General features: G+C 39.1%; 1 protein-coding gene across 1 annotated transcript; it reads left to right on the top strand.

The window, feature by feature from the left end:
• The first annotated feature begins 3,291 nt into the window (after nt 1–3,291).
• LOC149261065 (uncharacterized) lies at nt 3,292–16,482 on the top strand. Its single transcript, XM_089381072.1, has 6 exons — nt 3,292–3,421; nt 3,607–3,818; nt 3,979–4,098; nt 4,211–4,515; nt 15,092–15,255; nt 15,343–16,482. Exons 1-6 carry the CDS (start codon nt 3,376–3,378, stop codon nt 15,777–15,779), a joined length of 1,284 nt encoding a protein of 427 aa, XP_089237198.1. The 5' UTR covers nt 3,292–3,375; the 3' UTR covers nt 15,780–16,482.
• Nucleotides 16,483–20,805: the final 4,323 nt, after the last annotated feature.

Genomic DNA, 20,805 nt, shown 5'->3' with positions numbered 1-20,805 from the left:
ATGAAGTTGTTTTTAAATTTATCATTTATTACGATGAAGTTTTTTTTATTATTTATCATTACTAAAGTAGGAAGATGAAATTGTTTTTAGATATATCATTATTAAAAATCCAATGAAGTTGTTTTTAAATATATCATTAATAAAAATCTAAAGAAGCTCTTTTTATATGTATCATTATTAAAAATCCAATGAAATTGTTTTTAAATGCATCATTATTAAAAATCTAGCATTGCATACATATATTTTAATCAATAAATATGGGAGTAATGATTGTATTTGGCAGGATATTATGATAGAGAGAAGTAGAGAAGCATCAAGTGCAATTAAAACCAAGGTGGAATCACCGCAAAATAAGATGGAAGGAAACTAGCTATATGGCATGACTGTGCAGCCAAATGCAAACGATTGGCTACTTCTATTTATTCTCGTTTTCAAACTGCAAAATTAATGAGACATAAACATGTATTAAAAGATGCGGACAAATTGTGAGAGTCTTGAGGATGGGTTGAGATAAGAATGCCCTTTGTGGTTGGTTTTGTATTCTTTCCACCGTACAAAGAGAATTAAGTTGATGAAATATTTTGTTCCGGTAAGTTTATTCATGCGATTGAAGATACGCTATTTTGCAGTTTAAATTTTGTCTTTGTTGGTTGCATGGTATTATATGATGTATTTGAAACTTCAAATTTTTCAAATATGTATTTATTCAAATTTTATGTTTTTCCTAAATAATTTGTTGAATTGTTTAGAAACTCTAACGAATCACAATTATGACGTTACAACATAAATAATTTACATAAGTACCACCATTAGATTTAAAATTCAGATAAACATGAACTAGTATATCCTTTGGTTATATTTTCAGAAAAAAAAAGCATCGATATTTATATTAAGGAAATATATTTTACATCATAAAATTGATGGGTCTTTTTTAAACAAGATCGCGATAGGGAAAGTCTTTGATATGAAGATAACAGCATAGCCTTGATATCAGAAGCATTACATAGAAAGATAATGTGGCATCCTTTGGTTATATTATGCATACCATATAATTGGATTGTAGAATTAGGGTCAATTCCCACGAGTTGATGGTGTATCTCCTACTCAAATAATACTTAAATCCAGAGCCACTTTCAGAATAGAGTCGACATGAAGAAATTATTAGAAAGTTGTGAAGTTGATAAAGTCATCACCGGTGACCATGATGACCATAGAAGGTACAACAAACATGAACTGGACAATGCGAAGAGAAAGACCTCCAATGGCCTCTAATGGTACCTCGCATTCCAGATAAATATTTCATGGAGAATATTACATGATCTTCCTCCTCTCGTAAATGATGCTCATGTTCAGGGTGGTGTCCAATTTGATGGTCCACTGTGTCGCTTGCATCCATCAACTCATAGTTAGAGCTTGAAAAGAGACTCTCTTAATTCATCCAATTGATTAAAAAACAAGGGCAAGGGTGGTTGCCAGCGGTATGGGTAAGGAGGTTGGAATGAAGAGGGGGCATGAGAAATGGCAGGTGGTTTGCCACTAGAAGTCTGGTAATTTCAAATTTTGGATATTTATGAGGGTTTTAAACTTTGGTGTATGAGCTTCTTTTGTTGTTTCCATTAAAACATTAAATGACTTGGAAGTAATGCTAGCTCTGAACCAGCATTAAACTAAAGTGTTTTGAGATTTGAAATTTAATATCCTATATTTTAACGAGAATTGTGAAAATCATACTCTTTTGCTTGCAATAACAGGTCGAAACCCAATCATTAGATAAAATTTCGTTTGATTCAATATTTATGTTTAAACAGGGGTTAAAACAAGAATGCGGTCGTTGGTCAAAGCGATTTAATGTTAGTTCAACATCCAACAAACGCTATAGTCCATACGCTGCGATAAGCAGGGACTAATAAAGTGATGGGTTAACTCCGGCTTAATCAACAGCTAAATTATAATAACTTTTTTTACTTTTTAATAAATTAAAATTTCTAAATTTGAAGTCTTTCATCATACATGTACTGTCATAATCAATATCTTTAATAGTGGTATCCATTTAAAATAGTTTTTTTTTTAAATGTAGTTTTTTAATGATTTAATATACAAAATTAAATATTTTTATATTAATTCGTTAATTAACAAGTGCGATAAATTAATTAAGTTAAATAATTAATTAACCTATATTATTGTGAAAATAAATATATAAAAATAATTAGTTTTTTTATACCAGGATTTGCTTTTCCAAATTTAATGAATTATTTTAATTATTTTAATAAATATATATAAATTTATCTTTATCTTTAAAATATAAATGAATTTATGACTTTTTAAATTTATCCTTATAGCAATCTTAAATTGATGTAATGTAACTTATGTACACTAAATTAATGTAATGTAACCTATGGGCTGATCTTATTTCCACCTCTATTACATATTTAATGAGCCCTGACATGTGAGGGGGATAGCGAAATATAACGCCCACCGTTTTTTCTTTTCCTCCCGCCATGAGGGTGTGCGTTATATATCGCTATCCCCTCACATGTCAGGCCTCATTAAATATGTAATAGAGGTGGAAATAGCATTTTCCGTGACCCATGTACACTGATTATTTGATTATTGTTACAAATTAAAAAGAATAGATCTCTCCCATGGTTGTGACAAGTTCTTCCTCTGGTAAGTCTTCTTTGTGTTGCCGAGGCTGTGTGTGGCATGTGTTATAATGGGCAGTAGGCCTTTTTGCAGGTAATTCTCTATATAAAGCAATTACAGATACCGTCGACGGTACAGCCATTTCATTTCACCAAGCGAGGCCAAGACTTATTTATGAGCTTGTTCATTACATTACAGACATAGGAATTTATGCACAGAGACAATCGTAGATGCTACAGCTATCTGCCCACTGACATTTATGGTTCAACAACAATGGCCGACTACCGCCGCTTGCTGCCGACTAACATTGATGACCGGCCGACTTCTAGAACCTGTACTTTGAACATCAGCTGTATTCTCTAGATTAATCTAGCTACTGCATTAACAGAGGTTAGTTGGAATTAATACCTTCCCACAACTGTTTGGACCCTTTTCCTGTGTTTTTAATTACTAAATGGTTTACTGCCATAGACGCCTCCTCAAGGTCACCCAGTTTCTCCCACGCCACAGCAGCGAATTCCTGAAGGTCGTCCACTTTCAAGTTTCTCCCACGCCACAGCAGCTTCCTGAAAGTCGCCCAGATCCTCGCACGTCACAGCAGCTTCCTGAAGGTCGCCCAGTTTCTCCCACGCCACAGCCGCTTTCTGAAGGTCGCCCAGTTTCTCCATCGGTCGGTGGGGATTCGCTAGGCAAACACCAGAACCGCTTCTTGAAGGTCACCTAGTATATACAATGCCACAGCAGCTGTCTGAAGATCACCTAGTTTCTCTATCCGATGGTGGGGATTTGCCTACGCAATTAATGAGTAAATTATAGGATATTTAAATATTTTTTTAGAATATCGATAATTATGATATGGCTATAATGCGGAAGGTTCCTCTTCTGAACGGGGGGCTGTCAACGGGGGGCTGTCAGCTCATGATTTTGCCAATGACAGTAATGGTTATGGTTGTGATTGTGCAGACAAAGGATTCTCTTCTTCGACTGATCCAGGCGCTTCTCACCTCGGGCAGGACTCATCCTCATCCACTTTCCCTCGCTCTTCCAGCGTTCGTAGTCTGCATACATCTGATATTATGACGAAAATAGATAAAGACCTTCACGAAATAAACGTGGATATCGGTCTAGATGATCTTCTGAAGCACATAGCCCAACTTTTGGACCTCATAGACAATGTGAAAACCTTACATTTCATTTTCATTCCACTGTAAATATGAGTTATATCTTTAGAGTACATGGTTATTATTGTTATATTCTGAAAGTCTGAACATTTTCCAGATGAACTTGTATATATATTATACATATAATTTTTTATTTTTATTATTTTTCCTATAGGGAAAGTTGGCACGTCAAAAGGCACGGACGCGTCAATGTTGGCATTGGCTTAGCAGTTCAGAAGACTTGAAAAAACGCCTGGACTTCGTGTCCGACATGATTGACTTTGCTTCTAAATCGGTGCGTATCAAGTTTCGCCCCTTAAAAAGCATATCATAATCTGCTACTGAAATTGAAAACCAAATACACCTTATACTCAATCTAAATGATTCTCCTTCGTTGTGGTGTTCAGAAAGATATTTTCGAAGCAAAGTCGGCCCTTCAAAATATCCTCAAGGCAATAGGTCATGGCAGTATTGCTACCAACTTTCTTCTTGTGGCTGTATCTTTTATGGAGCAAATACAAGATGTTTCTGCCAACAAAAAAGAGTGCTTACGTCTTTTCAAGGAAATGATATTTTTCGCTAAATTTGTTAAGCAGTTAGGAGCTGATCGATTCACCAAAGGAATGCAGGATGAAATCAAAGCTGCGAAGGAATTTATAGTGGATTGCATCATAACGTGCTTCAGTCAAATCAAGCGTTCGGGTTTTTCCAGGTGACCAATCAAACTTCTGTCCTCAATTTTACTAGGGTCAATGATGTAGTATTTTTTCCACTGAAAAACATAATTCTATTAATGATGTCGTTGTTTATTCATATTGCATTTGTCTATAAGGCGACTTTTTGAAAGTTTTTCCGGCGGTTTTTTCCGGTCGAAATCCGGCAGGAATTTATTGGAATCACAAGTTTGATAGCTAGTTTCTGCACAATGAAAGCGTCGCAGGGGTTTTCGAGGGTGCTGAATCCAAATATGCAGTTAAAAAACCATTTTAACTGCAACAAATCAAGATTTAACCTCAATTTCTTCCGCCGGATTCCGTCACCGGAATCTCCAAAAAGTCGCATTATAGATAACTCCATTCATATTACCTGCTCGCCTGTTCTTTCGTCTGGGGTCGGGTGCGTGGCCGAGCAACCTTTTTGTTTCCTCGGGAGGGGAAATCCCCTCCAAGTTCTCTGTCGCCCGATCCAAAGTTGGAAGCACTCATTGTTTCTGATGAATCCCTAGTTCCCCTTGTTGGCTCCCCGTTAATGGCTGTGTAGAAGAATAATTCAACGCTCCCCATGTGTTTTGTGACATGTGTTTAAATCTAGCGAAAAAATACTTTTATTAATGATGTAGTTGTTTATTCATAGGAGTTGTCTATAATGCGACTTTTTGAGATTCCAGTGACGGAATCCGGCGGAAGAAATTGAGATGAAATCATGATTTGTTGCAGTTAAAATGGTTTTTTAACTGCATATTCGGATTCAGCACCCTGAAAAACCCCTGGGACGCTTTCATTGTGCAGAAACTAGTTATCAAACTTGGATTTCAATAAATTACTGCCGGATTTTCACCGGAAAAAATTGGCGGAAAGGCTTTCAAAAAGTCGCGTTAAAGACTACGGCTTTATTCATATTACCTGCTCGCCTGTTCTTTCGTCTCGGGTAGGGTGGGTGACCGAGCTACCCTTTTGTTTCCTTGGGAGGGGAAATCCCCTCCAAGTTCTCTGTCGCCCGATCCAGAGTTGGAAGCACTCATCGTTTCTGATGAATCCCTGGTTCCCCTTGTTGGCTCCCCGTTAATGGCCGTGTAGAAGGGTAATTCAACACTCCCGTGTGTTTCGTGGCATGTGCTTAAATCTAGCAATGTGTCTGTTTACTAACACGTGCGGGTTTTGGTGTAACAACAATAGTGACTCCAACACCCCTGACCATCGAGCGGACTTTCTTCCAGAACCCCTGAATCTATAGATGGAGGGCACTGCCGCCGGAATGTCACCCACAAGGAGAAACTGGCTCTTTGCTTCAAGAAAGTTACACAGTAAAATAAAATTGTGCTACCCCCTTCTTCGGATCTGGAATCTGGAGGGGTTCCTTTTTGCATCGATGCCTCTTATACTGTTCGAAGGATCACAATATCTGATGTCCACGGTACTCGGGTCCATAGAGAGGAAACCCCCAACCAAGGGATTCCTCCATTACTATTATCTCCTTGAATGTCACGGGTGGGAACGCCCCATAAAATCTGTTCTCTCAGGGGACTGGTTTGGTCATATAATCCATCCTTGATTCTCTTGCAACAAAACAATGACTGAGCATGAAAAAACGGTGGAATCCATGCTTGTTGTTTGTTCTCATTGATTTGTATGTGCATATGATGCCAATGGGTATTCGGGGGGATTGTGGGTGATGTGGAATCCCAACATTTTTGATCTGGTGGCATACAATTCGTGTGCAGGAATCATAATGTCCGGGTATAAGCAGGTATCGAACAAGAGATTAAGGATTATCAACACATATGCTCCTTATTCTCGTTGTAAACTTTATTGGGACCGGGTGATGAACTGAGAGATTTTTGGGATGAGTTCGACCATTATAGTTGGAGATATTAACTTCTCGGTGGGGTTGATAGATATTTGGGGGAATAGGGCACGAGAGGATGTATTAACATCGTATTTTAAAGATTTGTTGGGGGTTCAAGCTCTGGTAGATGTAGTACGGGATCCTTTTGGTCCCAGATCGAGAAATGGGCATACTGGAGAAGGTATTGCAAACGGAATTGGCAAATTCCTAGTGTGCCAATCACTGTTTCACCACCTTTCAAATGCGGAATCATCGATTCTAACTGCCAGCATTTCAGATCATAAGCGTATTATGCTATCATGGAGAGGGTATCAAGTTAAACAATCTCATCCATTCAAATTTAATCCAAGGTGGCTCCAGATGCAGGAATTTGAAAATATTGTTAATTCGGTGTGGAAGAGGCCATTGACTACGGGCCATATGAATAGCTTATCTGCAATTTCCACCAAGCTCTCACCCTTAAAAAGGGAAGCCCGAATGTGGATTTCGGGGGAAGCACGAGTGTGGATTTCGGGGGAAAAATGAGAAGCGGATAAGACTTTTATGGACATCGACGAATCCATCAAAATGTTGAATGACCCTACCGACCCACTATTCTTCTCTGATACATACAGGGACAAGATTATTGAGCTGGAGGGTATTAAGAATCCAGTGTTGCTCAAACACAAGGAGGACGGGGGAAAAATGAGAAGAGGATAAGACTCTTATGGACATTGACGAATCCATCAGAATGTTGAATGATGCTACCGATCCACTATTCTTCTCTGATACACACAGGGACAAAATTATTGAGCTGGAGGGTACTAAGAATCCGGTGTTGTTGAAACAGGAGGAAGACATCTGTATGAAAAGTAGGGCGATTTGGGTTCAAGTAGGGGATAAGAACTCAAAATTATTTCATCGACAGTTCAACAATAGAAAGAGTATAAATTTCATCAAGAACATATGGGATGCGGCAGGCAATTTACTTACCTCACAATCTTCTCTAGAACTGGAGGCAATTAATCATTTCAAGAATCAGTATAAGGACCAAGATCATGAATTTCTAGCTCAGACAGAATTTATCTCTCAAATTCAGGTGATGTTCTCGGGGGAGGATAATGATTTATTAAGTATGCCCATCACTAAGGAAGAATTGATTGAGACTATGAAATAAAGTGCCCGAGAGAAGAGCCCCGGACTGGATGGATGGGGGGTGGAAGTGTTTATTCATTTCTCATATCTAATGATTCCAGATCTATTGGCAACGGTTGAGGAGTCTCAGATGAATGGCTTCATTCCTAGGGCAATAAATTCCACATTTATCGCTTTCATCTGTAAGAGAAAAATCCCCCAAACATTTGCGGACTTTAGACCGATATCACTCTGCAACGTTGTGTATAAATTGATAGCTAGAAGGATGAAGTTGATTCTGTCCAAACATATTACTAAAGAACAATTCGGGTTCATCGAGGAGAGACAAATACAAGATTCTATTGGTATTGCTCAGGAGATTATGCATTCCATTACATCTAGGAACCTGAAGTCATGCCTTCTCAAGGTGGATTTAACCAAGGCGAATGATTGTATTAACTGGGAATTCCTCAAACTGATTATGATCAAAGCGGGTCTATCCTATCCTAACATTGGATGGATTATGGCTTGCATAAAGACCACAAATTTTGTTGTTATCATAAATGGACTGCCTTCCAAATTCTTCTCGGCACACAGGGGCTTGAGGTAGGGATTGATAAAATATGAGAATCCAGATTAATTTATTAATCAAATGCAATTACATATATACAAGAAGTGTTGTCTCAAGATAGGTACGCTATCTTGGACACACAATCTATTGGTTGAGAGATTATCTCAACCACACACCAATCTAGGAAATAGATCCTAACTACTAGGAACAAACTCCTTTACTTAGTAAGAATCACAACTGAGACAAGTAGGAATTAGATATTCCAACACTCCCCCTTAATGAGTACTTGTCTCCATATCAATCTGTAAAATCTAGTTGTGGTCAAATATACCAAAAAGAATATGTTGATGTCCATATAAAGGAGCAACCATCCATCGGAATGCATGGGTACTAACCGCTGCAACTGCCAGTCTTGTAGGATGTCCTCCGCATACATGGTTTTTCCAACCATTATCACTTCACACCTGTGCCTGTTCCTGTAAACCCCCCCTAATATCATCATGGGTTTTATCGGATTACCCGTAACCATGCTCTAGGTTTTATCGGATCACCCTCAACCATGCCTCCAAGGGCTCTCAGCCATCAAGTCTAAACTCAGCCACGAAGGCTCAACACAGCCATGAAGGCTCACCACAGTCACTTTGGGCCACAAATTTGCCACTAGGGCACTCCAGCCACTTTGGGCTACAAACCTGCCACTAGGGCACTCCAACCACTAAGGCTCACCAAAGACCTGACTCAACCAGGCCAAGGGTTTTCTCGGCTAACCCTAAACCATGCCAATAGGAATCTCTATCCCACTTCACTGTTACACGTGGTTTCTAGCTTACCACAAACTGACACTGCAAATACAAAGTGGTTTTTAGATTACCACGAACTGTATGGGGATACACATGCCTTACAAGGCTTACAACACAACTCCAACTCTTGGAGTTACCAGGTACATACATTACAAAGACCACTACAAAACATCCTAGACTTGCTTACTAATGTATGTGACTATGTTACTTGGGAGTGGGAGCGGGGAGCGGGAGCGGGAGCGACCATTTTCAAAAGCTCCCGGTTTGGGAGCGAATCCGGGAGCGATTTTTAAAAAAAATATATATTTTTTATATTTTTTAATTTTTGATACATATATGTCAACAAAAACATGTAGAATGATGAAATAGACATAAAAAACATAAAAAAAACATAAATTGATCATTGAACCATATCACATCAATCATCTAGAAATTATAATCGTCATCAACCATGTCCACAAGTTAGTAAAATACATATTACAACTGCAACATATTGAGTCTTATAAATCATGATTCATCAAATTCAATATTAAAGTTTCAACTTCAAGCTTTCAGAATTGAAAATTCAATAACATTTATCATCATTGATCACCAAAGTTGTACTTGTAAGCCAAGTTTAACCATTACAAGAAGTAATATCGAAGAATCGAAGATATTTCTAAGTCCTAACTTCTAACTGTTAACATGATATGAAATGTTAAAAATTTATAAAATGAAACATGAATAATGAGATGAAATGAAACAACTTTAGTCTTTCACAAAGCATCATATTCATAATTCACAATCATTACCAATGAGTTATAATTGCCAAGGCCCAACTTCAAACTTCAAATTTTCATTGTCACAGTGATATAATGTTTACAAAAAATATCATAATGTCATAATGATATGAAAGAGTCAAGAGTCAAGAGTCAAGAGACAAGTAAACTGTAAATCTACAAGTGGCCCTTGCCACGAGAGTCTCCAGGAGTATAAGCAGGTCATGGTGGTCTTCTAGGAGTCTCCCGCATAGACCGACGACCAGAACTAGAACCTCCACGCGAGGGTATCGATGGAGGTGGCGACAGCAATGGAACAAGACTCGGGCCTCGAGCACTGCTACTGGATGGTGGAGGTGGAGGTGGAGGTGGCATGGCTGCTGCAGCTGCTTCATTTTCATCCCGTACAAGCTCCTCTTCTAGTTCTTCAATATGTACAATGCCATCCTCCAAATTGTCGTCCTCAGGGTGATTGTCCCAAATTTTATATGTGGGATCTTCATTAGCCCGATCACAGTAATGGCTCAACAATCTCAAGTTGTAGTGCACATAAACCAAGCTTTCTGCTCGGTTTTCGTTGAGTCTGTTTCTTTTCACATTATGTATATAACTGTAGGTGCTCCAACACCTCTCTGCAGAAGAAGAATTTACAACCTGTGAAAGAACTTTTTTTGCCAATTTTGGCAAAAGTCCGTGGCCGCCATATGTTTCCCACCATGTGAGAGAATCAAATTTATCTTTGTCGTCCATTGCATGGAAGTTACCATACAATCCACTGCCACTGAAGTATCTGCCTATTTCAAGGCGCACAACTGCACATTCCTCCCTGTCAGGCACCAACTTTTCTAATGCTCCCAGATATCCTCTAGTTACCTCTTGATCTAAATGGGGTTTGGTCCTAACACCACCCCCTGCTGCAGGTTTGCCCAACCAAGATTCTGAGTAGTATTTTGGCATAAGGATATACGCCAAGCAATGTAGTGGAAGGTTAAGCCTATTCCACCGTTCACACACACAATCATGAATCAGTTTGTACAAGTTGGGATCTCTATTATGAACAATGTCTTTTATTTCCCCCAACATGGTATCCATTTGCTCATACACCTCGCCAATCACTGGTTTGTATGTATCTTCAAACCGAATCATGTGATAAATTGGCTTGGTGAAATCCAATACCTGCCTCACAGTTGTCCAAAACTGCCCATCAAGAGCGGCCTCCTCAACCATTTCAAAACCTGCCATGTCAGCTGCATTTGTAGCCCTTTCCTTGAACACCTGCCAATGTGGACTTGATACCATGCTAGCTAATGCCTCTCTTACCTTCAAAAAGTGCCTGAAGGTGAGGTAATAGCTACCAAATCTAGTCCTCGCAATCTTCAGCAACTCTAATCTCGAGTGACTGCGGAAAAGGCCATGGGTATTGCTATGATTTGTAATAAATTTTATCATTTTTTTTCCTTTTTTGTACAAATCACCAATCCATTGGTATTGTTCATTTTTGTTTTTGACAATATCATGCAACAGAAGGTTCAATGTGTGAACCAAACATCCAGACCAAAATATGTTTAGGTATTTATCCTCAATAATTGCTCCCGCTGCCTTACAATTAGGAGCATTATCAGTGATGACTTGGATGACATTGTATGGGCCAATACGCTCAATTGTTTCAAGCAATGCTTCTACAATGTTGATAGCGGTCTTGAACTTGTCTGAGTAATCATGTGCAGCTAGAAAGATGGGACCACTAACAGACACAGCAAGAACACTTATCAATGGCTTGCCTTTTACATTTGTCCATCCATCAGATACAATGGACACCCCATTGTCAGTCCAAGAACTTGTCATTTTATTCAAAGAATGTGATATTTTTGCTTTTTCATGATCAAGGCCAACAGTTCTTGCCTTGTCATACCCAGGGCTCTTGTATCTTTTAGGGGCATCATTTATGGAAAAAACCATTTCGTGCCAATAAGGTGAGCGTAGAACATTGAATGGTATCCCACATGCATAGAGGAACCTGTAAACTTTTGAATCCACATCATTCCTACACCCCCCTTAAGGAAATCTGATATGGTTCTACGCCTTAAAGATGATGACCCTGTGCCTCCATGTCCATATCCACTGCCTTGGGAGGATGCTGAAGGAGTTCTTTGTGATTGTGAGCTTGGTTCAAAGAAACCCCTTGATCTTTTTGTTCTGTATTGGGCGTCCTCCTCTTCCTTTATGTATTTGGCTCTATCTGCTGTTGACACCGCTGCACAAGTTTTGATTCCTATTTGTTTCTCTCCATCCCATGGCCTTTTCCCGCAGAGGTGTCTTCTAGCACGGGTGTATGAGCCTGTGTAATCAGTGTTGCAATGGGGGCAATGAAATTTAGTGGTTCCACCCCCTCTCCCTGTTTCAGCCTTGTGAACATATTTCCACAATGGAGTTTGGTCTTGTTTAGTTTTTTGAGGGTCATGTTCACCCTCCTCCATCTCCTCCTCACTGGGGTTTTCACCCATTTGACTTCCTCCGGCTTCTTCATCCACCTCTTCAGTTTCAGGCCCCCTCCGTTTCCTACCCTCCACCACCATAATAACCATAAAAGGCACCAGGAAGAGGAAAATGCCAATAAATATCCCCAGGTCCATGGTGTTTGATGTTTGTAGGGTTTTGAGTCTTGAATCTGCAAATTAATTTAGTTTATTGGGATTAATTCATTTAATTTATTAATTTAATTTAAATACATGATTTTTAAACAGTTAAACTCAAACAACTAAATTAAATCAACTAAATTAACTACCTAACCAGCTAAACTAACTAGATTACTAAGTTACTTACCTCTGCAGGCTTGCTCCTCGCTCCTTGGCAGTTGCTCCTCGCTCCTCAGCACTTGCTCTTCGCTCCAATGCTCTTGCTCCAGCTCCAACTTGCTCAATGAAGTGATAATGAAAGTTTTTTTGGCCCATTGGCCTTATAAAACAATTTTTTTTTTTTAAAATTTTTGGTTTTTTCAGGTCTGGCGGATTTTTTTTCCGCCGAACCGCTCCCGGCCCGGCCCGATTCGCTCCCGGAGCGTTTTTTAATGCCCGGGAGCGATCAGGGAGCGATCGCTCCCCGATCGCTCCTGGGCATTAAAAAACGCTCCGGGAGCGCGGGAGCGATCGCTCCCTGAGTCGCTCCCTATCAGACCAGGGAGCGTAAATTTTTTTACGGGAGCGCGCTCCCGAAAATCGCTCCCATCCGGGAGCGATTTTGGCAGCGCGCTCCCGAGCCGCTCCCGCTTGATGGATGGAATAACTACCACAACAAGGACTCGGATTGGTTAGTTGACAGGTTTCAGAAAAAGCTTGATGGATGGAATCATTGATGGCTGTTTATGGGAGGAAGAATGATTATGTTAAAAGCAGTTCTTCAAAATTTAGCGGTATACTGGATGCATCTTTTTCTATTGCCAAAGAAGATAATTAAAAAGATACAATCCATCATGGGGCATTTCATTTAGGCTGGAACATTACCTCAACAAAAGTATCATCTAGTTAAATGGTCTCACGTTGCAAGACCCATTGAGGAAGGGGGATGGGGTATCATTGATCCATTAGCTTTCAACAGTGCATTGATCAGAAAGAACATGTGGAGGGCAACTACGGGCACTAGTATATGGTCAAAGGTCATTATAGATATTTACATGTATGGGCAACCTTTCACTGCATGGGTTTCTGGAGGACAAAGAGGAAGACTACTTCATCATATATATGGAAGAGTATGATGAAAAACATACAATGGCTTATGGGATATGTGCGGTGGGAGGTTGGGGATGGGTCAAAAATCAAGATTGGATTGGACGTGATTAAAGGTATGGTGGGAAACCACACATTATCTGATCGAATCCTTCATTTCCTGCATAATAAAGAGATAATCTTTTTTAAACATATTTTCATATATGATGATTTATGTATTGATCGACAATCATGGAAAGGTGCTAGGGATATTCAATTACCCAAGGGGGATATCAGTGAATGAGAAGTATATATTACTATTTTGAGGAACACAAGTATCTCTCTTAATGACTGGGAGGACCATATGACATGGAGGGCTGCATGAAAAAGGGGAACCCATTGGTAAAATAAATATACAACGAAATTCCAAGGGGGGAGAAGGGGTATCAGGGGCTTTCATGGATTCAGAAAATATGTAGAGGGAATATTCCCAACAAAATCAAATGTTTTTACTGGTTGGCTATAATGGACAGATTATTGACATGGAATAATTTACTGAGCAAAGGGCACACAGGGCCAATTATCTATCTCCTTTGCATGAGAGGTAATGAGGATAATGTGAATTTATTTCTACATTGTCCATATGCGCAGGCTGTTTGGGAGGGGGTATTGGACACTTTTGGTATCGAGCCAATTAAGAAATTTCCATCATTAAGAAGCTGCTCATGGAAATGGTTCAAAACTCATAGAAGATATAGATTTCTCCGCTGTATCTCAGTTGGGCCATATGGCATAGTAGGAATGCACTTATTTCTGAGAATAGGAATCCGGTTGTAAGGGAAGATGTTATCAAAACAGCTGCATACTTCAAGGAGTTCAGATCACCTAAAGTTGGTAACTTGCACAAAAATATCATAAGAAAAGACATATGGTATAAATTTCCTGTGGGGTTCTTCGATGGTGCCAGCTGTAGGAGGAAATGTGGATGCGCAACATTCATTGTCATATAGCCGGCTACCTGTTATCACTTTTGGTGGGAAGGGGGCCAATGCATGAATAGCAAGGCAGAGATAGTGGCACTATGGGGAGTGCTAATCACAACGAAATGGCTGGGAGTGGAGAGCATATAGGTCTTTGGGGATGCAAAAAGAATTATTGACTGGGCTAAAGGCCAGAATCAATTCAATCCTCCAATTTTAAATAACTGGATGAAGCGCATCAGGATGCTGGTAGGTACGTTCCAACACATCAAAATTGATCACATTTATAGGGAACAGAACTGGACAGCTAATATATTATCCAAAAGAGGCATTGGCAAGGCAACATGTAAGTTTTTTTTTTTCAGTGTTCGAACAAGGGATCAAGAAAAATGTGGGCAGCATTAACTATTCAAAGAAATAGGAGACAGTGCTGGGTAATTCTGAATGCATGGGACATATATTTTTGTAAGAAGTTGCTTTCATTCTGTTTTTTTTGTGGATTATGGACTGAGGAGGACTGAACATGAGACTGAACATGGATTACAGAACTCTAGAGCACTAGAATTAGTAGATATGGTTAATGTAAGAAAGAAGTGATAGATAACTCCTTTTGCTGTGTTTTTGCTGAAGATGCAGACGGAAACTCAAAATCTATAATGAATGTACTATCTGTGTTTTATTAATATAATACAGAAGCGTTTTTTTTCTTAAAAAGAATATTGTATTGTATTCTTGTCGTGGTCAAATGCATACAGCCTCAGTCAGGGATTTTTCACAAGTATTTCATTGTTTGATTGCAGATTTTTCTCAGCTTCAGAGGACAAAAAGAAGCTAGATGACACTACAAAGGAGCTGGCTTCAATATATGTTCACTTGAATTCCCAGGTGGGTGTTCATCTTTTAGAGGTCATCGAATGTACGAAGAGACAGCCGCGTTTGTCGAGGGGATATCCGGAATACGCAGGTGAATATGTTATCATTTTATCTGTTAATTTTGGAGTTTTACTATCGCTCGGATTTTTTATTAACAACTTTAAAATGATTGAAACAGTTGGGATTGAAGAATCAATTAGGGAAGTTATGGATCTCCTGGAATGGGGAAGTAAGAAAACAGCTGTCGCAGTTATTTTGTATGGTTTTGGAGGAACTGGTAAGACTACCGTTGCGGATGCTGTTTTCTCACGACTTAACTTTGATGGATGCCGATATTCAATGGTTGAACTCTCTGAGAATACAAATTCCTCTAAGATTGTAAAGTTACAAAAAGACATATTAAAAGATTTGACGGAAAGCAAGGATATTAGAGAGGAATTTAGAAAGCACGAGGAAGGACAGCGAAAGCTGAGCAGTAAGTTGAAGGAAGTGCCGGCCTTCATCTACGTTGATAATGTTTCGGATAAAGATCAGCTTCGACAGCTTTTGCCACTTAACATGGATGAAGCAAAGCATGTAAGGCTGCTCGTGACTGCACGTGACATAAATGTGTAGAGTATGCCGAATGGACACGCCTCCCAAAGAGTATTGTATGAGAGGCATCTCTCCTGAGGCAGCAAAGACTCTGTTGCAAAGGCAAATGACCTCGTCCGCAAGGAGTCTATTAGAAGAGCAGATGCCTGGTCACATGGAAGGAAAACTAAGTTCTCAACTCCAACATATAATAGAAAAATGTGGTGGAATCCCATTAATGTTAACCTTGGTAGCACAGGAGCTCTCTTTTGCGAAGGACAAACAAGAAGTTTGTGATGTGATAGAAGTAGACAAATTGGAGGGTGAAGAGTTTGGGAAAAGCTAGAGTCTTACTTCCTCTCCTTCCACAAGCTTCCCAGGGAGTGCAAAGATCCATTCCAAGACATTTGTTCATTTTTCGTAGGTTGGGAGTGGGATATGGTAGCGGATATCGTGGGAAGGTCTGCCCTGGATAGGCTACAAGGTAGAGCACTTGTGAGCAAAGGCACAAATGGGATAGTCGATGTTGTACATGTACATGATGTCATTCTGGAAATCGGTCGAAGGAGGACAAAGGCAGTGAGATTCAACTTCACTACAACAAGAGAACTTATGTACTTTTTAGCAAATGATGATGAAAAGGTATCAATATTAAGATCTTAATCCATTTCGGTTTTGATCCATTTGAAAAGTTATCAAATATAAGATCTTGACTAACCCTGATGTGATCCAAGGGAGGGCATTGTTTTCGCTTACTGACAATAATGGTGTCTAGTGTATCGACCGTGCTCTGTGCACTTAAAATAATGATTCATTGAAAAAATAAGTTACTGGATTATATTTCATTGACCATTCTTGCATTTGGAAACTTAAAACCAAACTTAGTATAGGAACATTTAAAAGCTTTTTTTTCTTAAAGGACACAGTTCTAATTCTACATCAACCTTTCACAGATGATGCAATTGAGATATTTGATTTATAAACCTACCAAGGATTTGAATCAAATCAACAAGGAAAATATACTTCAAATATTTAGTTCCTTGTTTGTTCACTGTGTTCTTTTGTATATTTTCAAAATAGAACATTAATGATTTGAATATGGTTTTCACATATCATTTGATTAATTTGCAGATGCCTTCAAACCTTAGGTACATGGAGATTGATGGAAAACTACATGGAGATGAGTCAGAGTACTTTCCTACGAGGCTTTTGTATCTACCCAATTTGAGGGTACTGAAATTGATCAACTTTGTGTGAGAATAATGTAGAAAATGAGTTAGTTATGAACAGTTACACAAGATGCAGTTGTGAGTAGTTAGAGTTGGTTACCAAAATTGGTTGTTAGTTTCCTATATAAATGAATATGTAATCGAGCAGAAGATTAATAAAGTTTTGTGAAGTTTATATTTTAAGTTGGTATCAGAGCTTTCTTTAGTAAACGCCTCTCTTCTTTTCGTGGGCAGGGAGAGACCTCCTGCCATTAGAGTGTGCGTGAAGACTGCTGTTGCTGCGTGTGGTGCAGCGTGAGAGACTGAGACCTGCGGGTGTTTCCAAGAAGACGGAGCAGTTAGTGGTGCGTTTGTGGACAGCAAATTGTGGACAGCATACGGTGCAGCAAATTCCACTCGAAGTTTTCAACGGCGTTGCAGCAAGAAGTGCCCTGAATCCGGTGCAGCAGGACGGGTATCGATTTTTTATTCTGAGCAAGAAAATCCGGAATGTGGACAAAACTTCTTACGTCTACAGTTGAGTTTGACCGGTGGTATGTATTACAATTGAATTTGATCGTTGGTGTGTGAGCAGACGGCAGCCCCTACCTGTAGACTTCTCACAAAGACTTGGACCAAACCTGCGGCCCTTTGCTGCATAATGTTCTTTGCCGAGAGCCACCGTTAGACGCCATCTATTTTTTTTTGAAATTCAAGTCATTGTATTCGATAAAGATTTGAAGGATTTTATTAAATTGCCGACTATCCCAAAGTTATGATTTAAGATTAAGTCGAGTATTGGTCATGTACTTGTGCTGTTTTGGTTTAGTTTGCTGCCGAATCTTGTAATTGATTGATAGCAGAGGTTGTTCTGTGTTTTTAAAAAAAAGGATAGCAGAGTACAGAGATGGCTAATCCCCTTGCAGATTCCTATTTAAATGAGTCTTCAAAACTTGACGGAGACAACTATGTAAATTGGAAATTTAAGATCACCACAGTACTGGAGGCACACAATCTCTGGTCGATTGTAAAAGGTGACGAGACCAAGCCTCAACCTCCTACTAACCCTCAAGATTGGGAGAAGCGTGAAGTAAGAGCAAGGGTGCTGCTTCGTATGTCAGTGAAGGACAATATTATTCCTCACATTCGGGACTGTGACACTTCGAAGGCGACATGGGACACTCTTAAAAGTTTGTATGAGACTTCTAATGCTAATCGTATTTTATTTTTAAAAACAAAGCTGCTATCTATCAAAATGGATGCCAATGAAAGCATTAGTAACTTTGTTTCCCGAATTAAAGACTTTAGTGATAAGCTTGGTGATATTGGTGAAAAGGTTTCTAGTACAGACTTGGTAACTGTTACTTTAAAGGGGTTAGTCCCCGACTATAAAGTCTTTATTTCAGCTCTCTCAGCTAGACCGACACCTCCTACATTTGAAGAATTGGCTGGAATTCTTCTTCAAGAAGAAGAGCGCATGAAAACATTTGAACTGGAGTCAAATGGTTCTGATTTGGCTTTGACTGCAAGAGGCCAAAAACCATTCCGAGGGAGATCATGGGACAGAAACAGAGGCCATTTTCAACAAGCAAAGCAGAAAGGTAAGGCACCTCCTGATTCTTATGTTAAAAGGAATATTGTATGTCATTATTGTGGAAAACCTGGACATCTGGCAAAAGATTGCTATAGGAGAAAGAATAATGAATCAAATCAAAGACATAACAGGCATAATGGAAACTACATAAACAAAGACACCTCAGTGAATGATGGATTTAAAAATCTTAAGTTATTTCTTTCTGATGCTGCATTGTCTGCTGAAACTGATGATGAGAATACTTGGTTTATCGATTCTGGTGCATCGGCACACATGACTTGTAATAAAGAATGGTTTGATAAATATTTTGAGAAATCTGATGGTACACACATTTACTTAGGAGATGATAGGTCACTTAAAGTTCAAGGCTATGGCATAGTAAATGTGTACTTACCTAATGGACAAATGAGACAGATTCATAATGTGATGTATGTACCTGCTCTTAAAAAGAATCTGCTATCTGTTTCCGCTATCACTGATAATCATTTAAAAGTAGAATTTGGTAAATTGGGGTGTATAGTTAAAGATGTTCAGGACCACTACAAGGTTGTTTCTACAGGTACCAGGGTTGGAGGATTGTACAGATTGGATGTGACAGTCAAGCGCCATGTTGCATTGACATCTCAAGAGACATCGACAGCAGAATTATGGCATCACAGGTATGGGCACCTAAATTACAATGATTTATCGTTGTTACAAAGGAAAACAATGGTTGAAGGTCTTCCTGAGATGAAGTGTGAACATTTACCATGTGAAGCTTGTGCACTTGGTAAGCAGCATAGAGAAGAGTTTCCTATTCATACTGAGAAACGGAAGTATGATATTCTTGAATTAATTCACACTGATGTATGCGGACCTATGCAAACTAGGTCTCTTGGTGGTGCTTTATACTTTGTTATTTTTATTGATGATAGATCTAGATATACCTGGGTCTATTTTGTTAGAAGGAAAAGTGACATATTTGAGTATTTTAAAGAGTTTAGAAATATGGTTGAAAAACAAACAGGAAAGTGCATTAAAATACTCAGATCTGATCAAGGGGGTGAATATAAATCAAAGGCATTTAACACCTATTGTAAATCTAATGGAATTCAACAACAGTTCACAGTGCCACATACCCCTCAGCAAAATGGTGTTGCTGAGCGATGGAATAGAACCTTGGTGGAATCTGCTCGTAGTATGCTGCAAGGTAAGAACATCTCTAATGGTTTCTGGGCAGAAGCCATTAACACTGCTGTTTATCTAAAGAATCGATGTCCCACTAAGCAATTAGTTTTTCAGACTCCTTTTGAGGTTCTTTATGGTTCTAAACCTGATGTGAGTCATTTCAAAGTCTTTGGATGTACTGCTTTTGCTCATATTCCTGAAGCTAACAGAAGAAAACTTGATGCCAAGTCCATCAAGTGTATTTTCATTGGATATTGTACGGATCAGAAAGCCTATAAATTGTTTGATCCAAGTTCCCATAAACTATTTGCAAGTCGTGATGTATTGTTTCATGAGCAGACTGATAAAAGTAATACAAAGAATGATACATGGCATATTTCTAATGATGATGCACATATCAAGCTTGATACTATGATTAAACAGGAACAGGAACAGGTCCAGGTACAGGTACAGGATCAGGATGATAGCAGCAGTACGAGCACATCTAGCAGCAGTGAGTCATCACAAGGGGGTGATACACCTCAAAGCCAACGAATCATGGATGGAACACCCACACCAAGAAGGTCATCCCGACAGACTCGGCCTCCTGCAAGGTATAGAGACTATGCCTTAATGTCTAATATAATGAATGTTGAAGAACCAATTGATTATGAGCAGGCTAAACAACATGAACCATGGATTAATGCTATGAATGATGAGTATGCTGCGATTATGAAAAATCAAACATGGGAATTAGTGGAACTTCCTGAAAATAAAGTTCCAATTGGCAGCAAATGGTTGTATAAAACAAAATTTAAAGCAGATGGTACAATTGATAAATTTAAGGCTAGATTAGTAGCAAAAGGATATGCTCAACAGGAGGGCATTGATTATGAAGACACTTTTGCACCAGTAGCTAAGTTGAATACAATTAGATTACTGATTGCCTTAGCCACCAAACATAACTGGAATATACATCAAATGGATGTCAAATCTGCTTTTCTAAATGGTGATTTACAGGAAGAAGTTTATTTGGTTCAACCTGAAGGGTTTGTCAAACATGGACAGGAGCATCTGGTTTGCAGGTTACGAAAGGCCTTGTATGGTTTGAAACAGGCAC

Source organism: Pinus tabuliformis, chromosome 6 (genome assembly GCF_031772625.1).
Source record: "Pinus tabuliformis cultivar Carrire ecotype Pingquan chromosome 6, CPIR1, whole genome shotgun sequence".
NCBI classification, from domain to species: Eukaryota; Viridiplantae; Streptophyta; class Pinopsida; order Pinales; family Pinaceae; genus Pinus; species Pinus tabuliformis.
This window is presented reverse-complemented; position numbering and strand designations above follow the sequence as displayed.